Below are 12,362 nucleotides of genomic sequence, written 5' to 3' on the forward strand. Positions count from 1 at the left end.
AAAAATTATTGCTCTATACTTTAATGGATAATTAATGGAAAATTAATGGATAAATCTGTTCTATAATAATGAAAAAGGTTTCAGATAAAACATTATTACTTTTTTTCTCTCTCTACTGGAAATGTATACTTTGAAATGTGCCCCTATATAAATTCCCCACTCGCCCCTGCGGGTGATCTTTTTTACTTCAAGCTTGGGTCCTCTACCAAAGGCCTGGAAACTTGAGGTTCCTGCTCAGTATCTTAGCCAATTCTAGGACTTCACAGCCCCCACTATTCAGATTACCACAGGGACCACTTCTGCCTTCACCTTCCACGTGTTTTCAAAGTCTTCTTTCAGCCATTGGTATTTCGTGAACTTCTCATCTTCCTTCTTCCTGATATTGCTATCACTATGGCCTTCTTCTTCTGTTTGTCCACCATTACTATGTCTGGTTGGTTTACCATCACCAGTATGTATCAGGAAGTCCCACAGGATCTAAGTTCAGAGGTGCATCCCTTTTTGACCTTGAGACTTCCAGCCTGTATTCTGCACAGATGTTTCTGTACACTTTGCCAGACCCTTGGTTATGGCGTTCCGCATATGTCCTGTCTGCTAGCATCTTGCACCCCACTGTTATGTGCCCCTATGCACAGCCTGTACCCAAAGTCCTGGCTGGTATAGCAGACCTTAGAGCCTGTTCCTCTGCTGCCATGCAAGATCAGTGCTTCTGTGCTGTCTTTGAGTCCAGCTTTGTGCAGCTTTTTGTAGGATTTTCCAATGTCATCAGTCCTATCTGCCTGTAGTACATACTGTGCAGGGGTTTTTCCTTCCATGAGGGTTTCTGTTCTTCTTTCTCTTGTTCTATGGTTTAATCTGCCTGAACACATCATGAATTGGGGCCAACTTTGTTGTCGTTTAATCTGGGACAGTTGCTCTGACTCGTCTGCCTCCTTCCATCAACTCAGTGTCCAGTCTCAGAATGCTGGATTTGGTTCTGAAACTCTCAGTGTATTGTAAGGAGCTTCCTTGTCTTGATCGCAGTGTGATTTTCTCTATAGAAAGTTTCAAGCATTCAAGGATCCATATGTGAGGCAGTGAGGTGTAGGCTTTCTTGTGATCAGACCAGGCGGTGCACAGGCTGGTTGTTATAGCTTTAAAGTTAGAATAAGGAACTTAACCTCCCTCTGCTTGCTGTGCTACACTTCACTTTGCTCTGTGCAAGTGCATCAAGGCATAAATGGTTGAGAATGCTACTAATCAAGTAGAAATTGTTGAAATTTATTAATTGGTTAGAAGAGTGAGTGAGGCTTGGAAAAGCAAAGATCTCTGCAGTGCTGCTGTTAAATGAGTCTGGATCACAGCAGGGAAAGTTTGGAAGCATATTTATTATTTTAAGTAAACGTACACTTGTTTTTCCAGTAGCAAGTACCTAAAGTACAAAATAAATAAAAATAAATAAAAGTACCTATTAGACAGAATAAGTGAAATATTATGACATATTATTATATGATATGTTCTTTGATTATTTTACGAATTTACATGTAAAAAGCATTTTATGGCTGGTTGGGAGGGGACATATGTTATCTGTATACAGTAAAATCTTTATCTGCAGAGTACTATACTAGATGTACAGCTACCTGATTAATGCACAAGTGTAAAAACTAAAATATTTACCACTGATATGTAATAAAGTTTAAAATAACATATATAATAGTCAAGTAAAATACGAAAGCATAAAAAGAGAAATTAAACAGTAAGTAACTCAGTACAGCTGTACATTGAGACTTATATCACTAGTAAGTGTGGCTACAGGTACAACAAAGTACAAAAGTGGCAAAAGACATCCAAGAGACCCTCAGAGAGATATGACACCCACCAGTGATACCGGGTGTGGTTAGAGAGGTCAGTGAAACGCTGCTTTTCAGCCTAGTGTCAAGTTACTGTTTAAGTGCAGTAATTTAGTAATCTCTAAAGTGTTAGGGGATTTTTTGTCATCAGGTGTCGTTGCTTTGCAGATGAATCACAAGTCTAAACCGGAGGTGACCACAAACATTTGAATATTCACTCAAAATGTAATCCCCCCCTCAAGGTTTGAGTTAACTCCAACATAATTAAACCACTGAACTCTATGCTGTGGTTCTGGAGCATACAGTGAATAACCAAGAGCATCTTTGTCACGTCCACTCATGTTCCAGACTGTGCAGGCTCAGTGGGACACATGGGACACCAAAATTATAACTATTTTAATTTCATTTTCAATTAAAATATTTTCAAACTACTAATGTGGATCTTAGAGGTCAAGTGGTCAGAACTCATTAAAATGTACCCAGTTGTAGCGCAAAACAACTTTGTTTCCTAAAAACAAAGTAAAATTTGAGTGGGATGTAATACTCAAAAAAAACTGTCACATATCGACACAAATAGAACTTATTTGTAATGTTATTAGGCAAGTTAAGGAACCATGAGAACCATCAGCTGCAGTTTCCAAGGTCAAAATTGTCATGAACATCAGCAAATACTTTTTTTTTTAAAGAATTTTTCTCTGAAAGAGCTCATGCTTATTTCAAACATCAAAAACTAAACAATCCCTTTTGTCCATTTATGGTTGTCTGTCTACACTAAGCTGATAAAACTTTACTAGCATCCATAAAACCTGCTTCTTCCAGTTTCCTGTGGTGTCTCATCGGCTCATCCAAAAGTCACTGGCTTCTTTTTGTGGGATGTTTTACCAGACCTTAACCTGAGTGTTAACACCTGGAATTCATTGTTCCATTGATCACAGCGCCATCTGCATTTCTCATTAAAAGCTACATCCTCTTCTTGCATAACATGGGAGCATCACATCAAGTTGCATCATGCATTTCCTTCTAATTTGAGGTACAAAAACACAGAATTAAGTGGAGAAAAACACTGTTGCTAATACATTCTCAAAATTTACTTAATTCAAAGTCCAAACAAATTTGCACTTAAAGTACCAAATTCTTCAGAACTTATTTATTTTAGAACAATATGTATAAACAGATTATAGTTACTGATGCATTAAAGTGTTTATTTTAACATTGTAGCTGGTAAATGTGGACTAAATTTGAATTACTTTATATACTTAGAGCTAAATGGAAATACTGAAGTAAAGGTAACTTTGTATTCAAGAACAGTACTGGAGGAAATCTACTAAGTTCTTTTCCACAACTAATGCCAGGCACCAAAATCAGCCTTTCTTCCCATTCTTATTGTTGCACACCTGACGCAAGAAGATGCAACTCCTTCTCTCTAAAGCTAATGAAAAGAAGCTCCAAGTGTCGTCTTCAGAGCAGCACACAACACAAATATAACAATATATATATATTTTTTTATTGTTTTTTTATTTTACTGCAGCTTTTCTGTTGTTACGAGAGAATAACCAGGAATGTAAGCTTGTTTGGTTATTCATTGTTTCAAGAGTCTACAGCCTCAGGCTCATTTCTAACCTGTTTTAAATGTTTGTTTGTTTTGTTCCATGCAGACTCCATTTTGCTGTGGAGAAAACCGATATCAAATCCATCCATCTTGAAATACACACTAGCTTAGGTGAATGTGTTGGTATAGACAGACTGTCCTTATTTCTTATTAATAGTGGGAACTCTTTGTCTTGTTGTTATGCACCATCAGCAATCATCAATTCAATGAGTAACTGTGCTGAAACAAGGACAGTAATAATAATTTAATCATCAATAAAAAATTTAAATCAATCAGGCCTTTTTTCAATTCAAACTGCTTATAATATTTATTGTTCACTCACCAAGTAACACCATGTTACTTTATGTATAAATGCACTTTGAAGTTTCACAACAACACTGTTCAGCACAAGGTTTAGCACAAGGACATTCCTTTATCTCAGCAGCCATAACATCTGTCTGACTACTGTCTCACAAACCTTGAAAGACAATGTAGCTGTAATGCTGTAATGTTGTTTTACACTATATACTGTGTGTGCGTGTATGTGTGTGTGTGTGTGTGGTTTTGAAAATGGCCCTGAAAGCCATAAAAAGAAACAACCTAAACATGTTGGTACACGTAGGAAAGAGTCAACACAGGTGAGACATTGATTATTTGGGATCAATTAAAATTAAAGGCTGAGGCGCCCCCTGTAGGTTCACCCGCACAAATGCAGCACTAAGGCTGGGAAGAAACTTTCCCACTAATTATCAAACTACGAAGTCGAAAAACTTCGGTCAAAGTCAGGATATATGAAAAACTTTATGCTCAGTCATGTAAATCACATTAACACTACAACACAGACAATACACAGCTATTTGTCTTTTCTTATGAACGCAACCATCTAAAGATGCTGCAAATTCTGCAAGTTACTTTAAAAAAGTTTTTAATGGTCATTACTTCAATAATTATTGAGCTGAAAAAAAAGTCCTACCTTTCTTTCTGTGGTGCTGCGGTGTTTGTTCAGTGGTCCATTGTTGAACAAAGCCTGTGTCGGTCTGTGTCTGTGCAGCCTGAAAACTGATTTTTTTTTCCTGCGGAAAAATTGTCTCCTCCGTTTAACTGCATCCAGTGAGAGGAAAAAAGGAAAAGTGGACAGGAAATGATGACGCAGTTGTATGGAAATCGGTTAAATGAAAAAGATGATGGTCGGGTTTGTCACACACATGCAGACAGCTTGTTAATTAATGCTTATTTCAAAAGACTGTAATGAGTTGAACGGTTTCCAAATTAAAAAATGTTCCTTAAATTAGCAGCATGTCATAACTACAGCGGTATTATGTGGGTTATTATGGAACCAGAATTACACTATTGTTGTTGGTTTGGGTTTTTACTCATCAAGCAAATGCTGAGCGGTTTCTTCTGTTTTTCAGAGTCAAAATGCTCAGAAAACTGCTGCCAACCGTGTGAACAGAAATAGTTAAAGAAAAAAGAGTTTTAGCCACAGATGCATTGGTCATTTTTTTAAACTACAGTATGTGTTCATCTAAGGCTGGATCACCAACAGGGCAAAGCTGGCAAGTGTCCTGAAACCCCACATCTCCAGGGCTCCTAAAGTCTGTAAGGATGAGGATTACATTGTGGTCAGTTAGTTTAGTACTGTGCACCACAAAGGCTTGGTTAGAAGCTGACAGTCTTTAGGTTCGTTTCTGTATTTTGTATTGTGTAAATACATGAGGGGAACGCATCACTGGTTGCATTGCTCAGTAAAGGAGAGGCCATTCCAAACATTTCATTATACTTTTAGCATATTTCTCATAGCTGTTGTGAGAAATGTTGACATATAACTTATTCACAAATCTACGCTAATCCAGATTTCAGTGCATGTGAAGTATAATTTATAACTGCACAAAGTAATATATGCTTTGTTGCAGCAACTTAAAGAATATGGACAGTTGAAAACATTACAAATTCAAGAAACACAAATATTACATAAATTTATTTCAAAGGAAAAGGTATCACATTTACAATAGTTAAGAACACTTTCATATGTCTCCCAGCAGCGGGTTATTATCCACAGCCCAACTGCTCACAAAATAAGCTCCTTGAGCTCAAAAAACAAAAAAAACAACACTCTGATATACCAATAATTCCTGTTAAACAGGAACAAAGATTTGGGAAGTGGTGTTAGACCAAGCACAAATAAGTGCCAAAATAAAAGACTATAGATTTCTTTAGGCAGTTGAAGAGGGCACTGATTTCAGACGAGAATCAATAACACAGCTACATTTACTATGACATCACCAAGAACTGCATCAATTTTCTGCAACAATGTTCAGTAAAACTACTTTCAATTATCAAATTGAATTAATATTAAATGTAATGCAATAAACAATGATTTCCATAGTAGTCATAACAGAATGGTAGCAATGAAGGGCTGAAAACACAGTTATAAAAGATTTATTATAAAACATGCCTTTTTAAAGATGGTTGTCTATTTTACACCAGTACCTTTCTCCTGTGGTGAAAGCAGCAGTTCCAAGTTATATTTGTTTTGAGATGAAAAATACCCATCAGCTACATGCTAACAGATTATTTAATGAAGCAGGTGGGGTGCATTTGCCAACCAACATGTTAAGATGGGTCAGCTTCAGACTGCTCCACGTGACACTATGGCCAGTAAAATATTCAATAGAAAGATTTATTTTTATCCCACATTATTTAGTCTCTACCATCAAACATTTTAGTGTAATTTCTCTGGCAACTTGGCACATCTGCAAACTAGACAGAAAGAACAGAGTAAATTCGGCTTTTGTAACTCAACGTTGACAAAACAGATTCCCTGTAATCTTTTGTGCTTGTGAGCAGACTAAAGAGCTCCCAGCTTTGATTATACTTATATATTATCTCCCTGGGGCTTCACCATGTTCACCTAGGAAACATGACACTTTGAGGGTAAAAACCAAAAGTGAGAAAAAAGGATGTGATATAAATTGGGAGCTCTGTCACAGTGACTATTTTTTCAAATTTAGTTTGTTGCTCTACTAGTAATTCTTGCTCACAGGGCAGTTTAACTGAGAACAACATGGCGATCGAACACAGACTTCCTCTGTTCCTGGACCTGCCTCCTCCAGCGCTGCTGGGCATGCTCCACTTTGTCCAGCACATTTGGTCGAGAGTGTGAACGGGACAGAACATTGTGAGCATTGGCAAAAGGCTGCTGGTCCTGAAAAACCAGAAAAGATGTTTTTAGCTGGAAAAGGTCTAAAGTGCTTTAGGTCAATCATATTTTTAACATGTAAGACTTTTATTTACAAGCAGGAGACAGTATTTAATCCAAATTTAGCATTTCTATAAGGGTTACCTATGTGTTTTAGAGCACATTTGTAAAGAGTACTCTAGATATTTTGTATTGTAAACCCTATAAAAAGGCACATCCAGACTGTACAATTGTTCAATGCAACTAACACATATAAAATCACCTGGGATACACCACCAACTTTGATTGTGTGTACACTGTATACTAAAACCTAGTGAATCATAGGCTAGGACACAATTCAACCTACAAAAAAATCCCCCCAAAAAAGTCAAACTGTAGACTGCATCCTCTTCCATTGCAATTGCATGTAGGAAGATGCAAACAGGGAGTATGAAAACAAATGATTGTGAAATAATGAAAATTACATTTGGAAAACTTTGCATCACCTTGATAAATTATTTTAAAAAATTATTTTATTTTATTTCTTTCTGATTGAGGAACATTTGTGCATTAAATAATATGTTGATAAAAAATTGAGGTGAAAAGGTGGTGAAAGGTCTGGACTGCAGACAGGCCAGTTCAGCACCTGGACTCTTCTCCTGCAAAGCCATGCTGTCATGATGGATGCAATATGTGGTTTAGCATTGTCTTGCTGAAATATACAAGACCTTCCCTGAAAGAGACGTTGTCTGGATGGGAGCATATTTTGCTCTAAAGCCTCTATGTACTTTTCAGCATTGATGGAGCCTTGCTAGATGTGTAAGTTCCCCACACCGTAGGTACTAATGCACTCCTATACCACCGGAGATGCAGGCTTTTGAACTGTCCGCTTATAAAAAACTAGATGGTCCCTCTCCTCTTTAGCCCACGAGACTAAAGAGGAGAGGAATTTCAGATTTTGATTTACCTGACCACAGAACAGTTTTTCATTTTGGCTCAGACCATTTTTAATGAGCTTTGAGTCAGAGATCAAGGTGGCGTTTCTGGATCGTGTTCACATTTGGCTTCTTCTTTACGTGATACAGCTTTAACTTATATTTGTGGTTTGTACAGCGAACTCTGTTCACAGACAGTGATTTCTGGAAGTGTTCCTGAGCCCATGCAGCGATGTCCAGTAGAGCATCATACCTGTTTTTAATACAGTTACGCCTAAGGGCCTGAAGACCACATGCATCCAGTTTTGACCTTTGGCCTTGTCCCTTGCACACAGCGATTCCTCCTGATTCCTCTGAAATTGTTTCACAATTTTTTGGTGCAGTTTGTCACAGATTGGTGAACATCTGCCCATCTTTACATTCAAGAGTTTCTGCCTCACTGAAATGCTCCTTTTATACTCAGTCGTGTAACTGACATGTTGCCAAATAACCTAGTTATTTGACAAAAGCTCCTCCACTTGTTTTTGATTTGTGGCAATTACATTTCCAGCCTTTTGTGGATCCTCTTCTAACTTGCCATAAAATTCAAAATAAACACAAATGTTCCATGAAATAGTAAAATGTCTCAGTTTCAACATCTGATATGTTGTTTATGTTCCATTGTGAATAAAATATGGGTTGGGGAGATTTCCAAATCATTGCATTCTGCTTTTATTTACATGTTCACATCTTACCAACTTTTTTGGAATTAGGGTTGTAAATTTCCAAGTATATTCTTTACCTTTTTCCACCCCATTAAATCTCCAAACAAATGTAAAAAAAATCAATTGTTCTTTATTCTACCTACTTCAATGGTGAGGTTGTTCTTGTGAAAATGTCTCTATACCAAAGCCTGACTAAACAAGGACTTATTGATCATAATTTCCTTTCCTCATTAGGATGTAGAAACACACCTCTATAATTGATTTTGCCTTCAGATTTCTATTCTTTCTTTGGTCCTAGTTAGAGCATAGAAGCAATTTCCTGTGCTATAAATATTAAGTCTAAATATCGAGTTAAAGCTTGGTGGCTCAGTGGTAAAGTTGGGATACAAAAGGCAGCTGGTTCAAATCCCACCCCACCAGGTGTGGCCCAAACCAGCCACAAAGGGCCATGTTAGTGCTGGTCCCGAGCTTGAATAAAATGGAAGGAAGGGTATTCGGCAAAAAAACCTCATGCCAGATCAAAGTGCAGAACACGTTCTGCTGTGGCGCCCCCTGAAGGGAAAGTCTTTACTGAGTTAAAGCTTTGAGATAAACTACATACTGCTTTAATTCCGTTGTTGCACCATAATCAGGCAATAAAGTTATAAATAGCAGCTTATTCAGGACAATATCATCCTGATCAGTGTAAAACTTAGTGCTGCAATGTGCTTAGTCACTTTGTTATACAGCAAATTAATATTATTTTAAACAGAAACCTCTCATGTAACTCTTCCTCTTGCCTGGAATCTGCCAGTGAAAACAGAGCACTCAGAGAGGCAGCTGCAGTTCAGCCTCAGCCCTCAGGCAAAGGCAGTTACCAATTTCCCTGTGTTAATATATTAACATATTTAAACTTTGTGTCATACTACAAGAGACCAAATGAACTTTCTGCTTTTTGCATGCAATTTGAAGACACACATTAAAATCGCATGTAGAGTTTACAAGACTTTACAACACTCTCTTGCTTAATGCAACCTTTGTCCACCATGATGTTCTCTTGTTTTTTTAAAGACTGATAATATATAATAAATATTTGTCTGGATTTCTTCCTGTTGAACAGAAACAACAGTTTCACACATAAAAAGGTTTAAGAATAATTGCAGAATCTCATAAACCTGTTAAATGTTACCTACAAAGGATGATTCCCATGTGTCATTTTGTCAAAAAGGAGGTTGTTCAACACATATAAAAATTCTTAGAAGAACATAAAGTTCAATGTAACTTATTTTCTGTGTAGAGGGTTGGATGATAACTATAATTACACAATTACCATAACCTAAACATTGCTGTACTTTCACACCATGAGTCACAATAATGAAAAAATGTAAAAGATTACCTACCCCAACATCGTCTTCATTTTGGATAAGCTGTGAATGTCCAAACAAACGTCTCTTTAACATAGGCTCCAGGAGAGTCAAGTAGACCATGTAGAATAGCAGCAGCCCCAAAATAGAGAGGTAGATTATGATGGTAACCTAAAAACATGAATAATTACTAATTAGTCTGGTTTCTTTCAACACATGTACAACCCAACGAATAGCATATCAGTGGATAAGTGACAAATAGTGCTGACAAATTTGTTGGTTAATCAATAAGTAGATATAAAAAGACAATTACTAAACAACTATTTTAATCATGTCTTTTAATGTAAGCTTACCTTAATGGTTCCTGAGCTCCTCTCTTCATATTTACACTCACAGCGTAAACAGTACGCTTCCACATCTTTTCCATCCACCGGCATAGGATCAACCACATGCAGACAGTTACTTAAAATCAAGAAAAGAATGTTAACAAGCATGAAGCGAGGAGAAAATGAACAGCTTATGTCATTTGGGCATGAATCATGCATAACATACCAGTCTTTGAGGGAAACATTTTTTTTGTAGATTTGCCCCGCAATGTCTCTGTATGGTGGACAGATGCACTTACAACGGATGTCTTCAGAATTCTGTAGCAGAGAGGTAAGATTTTTACTTCACCCTTGTCAAACATACAAGTGTTTAAATTGTATACTTTCTTACCATTTTATTTTCCTTTTCCTTTATGTTTGTTTTATGTAAACATATATTTGCAAGTTTGCAACATGTGTAAGTATGTAATATATACATTTTCTAATGTAAATGTTACATGCGGTTTTTCTAATGCAATCTTTATTTATTACTATACTATTCAAATATATTCCTTATTTGTTTTACCTTAGTCACTGTGCTGCTGTCACATTTGAAATTCACCCTGTGCATCACTACCATCTTATCCTACTTCATGGAAAATAAGTGTTTACTCTGTTACGCATCTCATATTCTTATACTGCTACTTGATATGTTTCGTTCCTCCTGTAAAGTAAAGCCAGCTTTTTGCTTGTTCCTTCAGGGGTCGCCACGTTGATTTGGCATGAGTTTTTTTTTTTTTAAACACCAGATGCGTTTACTTCCCTTTTTATTTTTTTTATAACAACGGCACCAAGATGGCTGAGCACCAAGGGCTTTACCTCAGTATTTAGACTTATCATTTATAGGACAGGAACTTGCTTCTATGTTATAACCAGGACCAAAAAAAAAAAAAAAAAGAATGGAAATCTGAAAGCAAATATACAGCATTTACGGTTAAAAGCAGGTGATATGTGTTAACGTTATTGTAAACCAGCCTACAAAGTGTACATGCAATTACCACTTCTTTAGATACATTGAAATATAACGACCGCCTTTAATTTATCACAAGTATATGTATATTATGATTTTATAGGAAGTTAATGCTCATCGTTAGCAATACCTGCGACGTTTCTGATATTAGAAAATGATATTAGCTCATGTATTAGATTTTATATTGTTTAGCGGTCGAGAATCTAGAAATAATTATGAGATTTACAGAAAACACGTTGGACTTTAATAATCCATTATCATCGTTTTCTGTCAAACGCTAACTAACCTAGCAAGCTAGCATTAGTCTTACCTTCGCCACCACTTGAGTTAACAGCACAAAACAAGCCAAAAAAAAACCCTCGAGAAGAAAGAAAGACTTCATCTTTGCAGGCGGTCACAGATCTTTGTTTGCAACGCACAGTAGCTCAATTGTTACCACAATTAACAGCGGCAGTGTGAAATACAACCTAACAAGTGAAGCTGTTAGCCATGAAGCTAACTCAGGGATAAACACACTCAGCTTCCTGGCAGCTGACTCCGAGTTTCCGGAAGGGACGGTCACGTTCGGTTATGCGAACATTTGAGGTCCCGGCAGGCGGTGAAATATTTGAAATCATTACGTTTAGCCAAGTGGGTGTTGTATGATTTCGTTTTTAAATCTAAAAAATAATAAAGTTTAAAAAAAAGAGTTGTACCCAATTAAGGAAAAACATCGGTAAAGCCATACTACACATACTTGCTCGTGGACGGGTATGTAACTGTGTTATCTAACGAACGCACCCATAATTTCGCCAGGATGGTAAACAGTGGGGTTGCCATGCTATGGTCCGAGGAACACCGACAGGACCAACAGTAGTGGTAGAGAATATATAACAATAAATGCACTTTATATATTAAAATACATACTTTTACCTTTCACTACTGGTATTTTCTACATATGACACCTGAAAAGTCAAAGAAAAAAATGACTGTAATCAATAGTGTCATTTCTAAGAAAATAATGGTGCTGATTAATCTAGATATAATCTAGACATCACTCTATACTAAAACTGATTAACTATGACAGTAAAATCCTGCTTACATTTTACGTGTTAAATGTAATGGCATACATGGGCAATTTTTCTGACTACTTTTACTTTAATACTTTCAGCACATTTTCCTGATGATTAGTTTTAGCTGAGTAACACTTGAAGCAGGACTTGCTTACTTGTACTTATAAGTAAGCATTTACCTATACTTGTTTTGGCCACCTCATTAATTTGAAATAGGTTGACCAAGACATTAGAACCACCTCTTCTTATAAGGCACTCAAGTTTGACTCCACTACCCACTTTGACCTCAATCATAAACACATAGAATTATCACCTTTCTGACAGTGGCAGAATTCATGGCAGAGCCACTGTACTGGATTGCATTAAGTTACACAGGTGGTCATAATGTTATGCCTGAC

General features: G+C 36.8%; 2 protein-coding genes across 2 annotated transcripts in view; both read right to left on the bottom strand.

Moving 5' to 3' along the window:
* dennd2b (DENN domain containing 2B) overlaps positions 1-4,524 on the bottom strand; it is a 52,248-nt gene extending 47,724 nt beyond the window's left edge. Inside the window, exon 1 of the mRNA XM_067496432.1 lies at positions 4,391-4,524. The gene's annotated coding sequence lies outside the window, so the exon portion shown is untranslated. The remainder of the gene's footprint in view (positions 1-4,390) is intronic.
* An 854-nt stretch (positions 4,525-5,378) lies between these two features.
* On the bottom strand, positions 5,379-11,457 carry tmem9b (TMEM9 domain family, member B). Its single transcript, XM_067496435.1, has 5 exons — positions 11,223-11,457; positions 10,130-10,221; positions 9,931-10,039; positions 9,614-9,748; positions 5,379-6,622 (listed from the first exon to the last, which is right to left on the bottom strand). The coding sequence occupies exons 1-5, from the start codon at positions 11,292-11,294 to the stop codon at positions 6,467-6,469; spliced, it is 564 nt and encodes a 187-aa protein (XP_067352536.1). The 5' UTR covers positions 11,295-11,457; the 3' UTR covers positions 5,379-6,466.
* Positions 11,458-12,362: the final 905 nt, after the last annotated feature.

Source organism: Channa argus, chromosome 2 (assembly GCF_033026475.1).
Source record: "Channa argus isolate prfri chromosome 2, Channa argus male v1.0, whole genome shotgun sequence".
In the NCBI taxonomy this organism is placed as follows: Eukaryota; Metazoa; Chordata; class Actinopteri; order Anabantiformes; family Channidae; genus Channa; species Channa argus.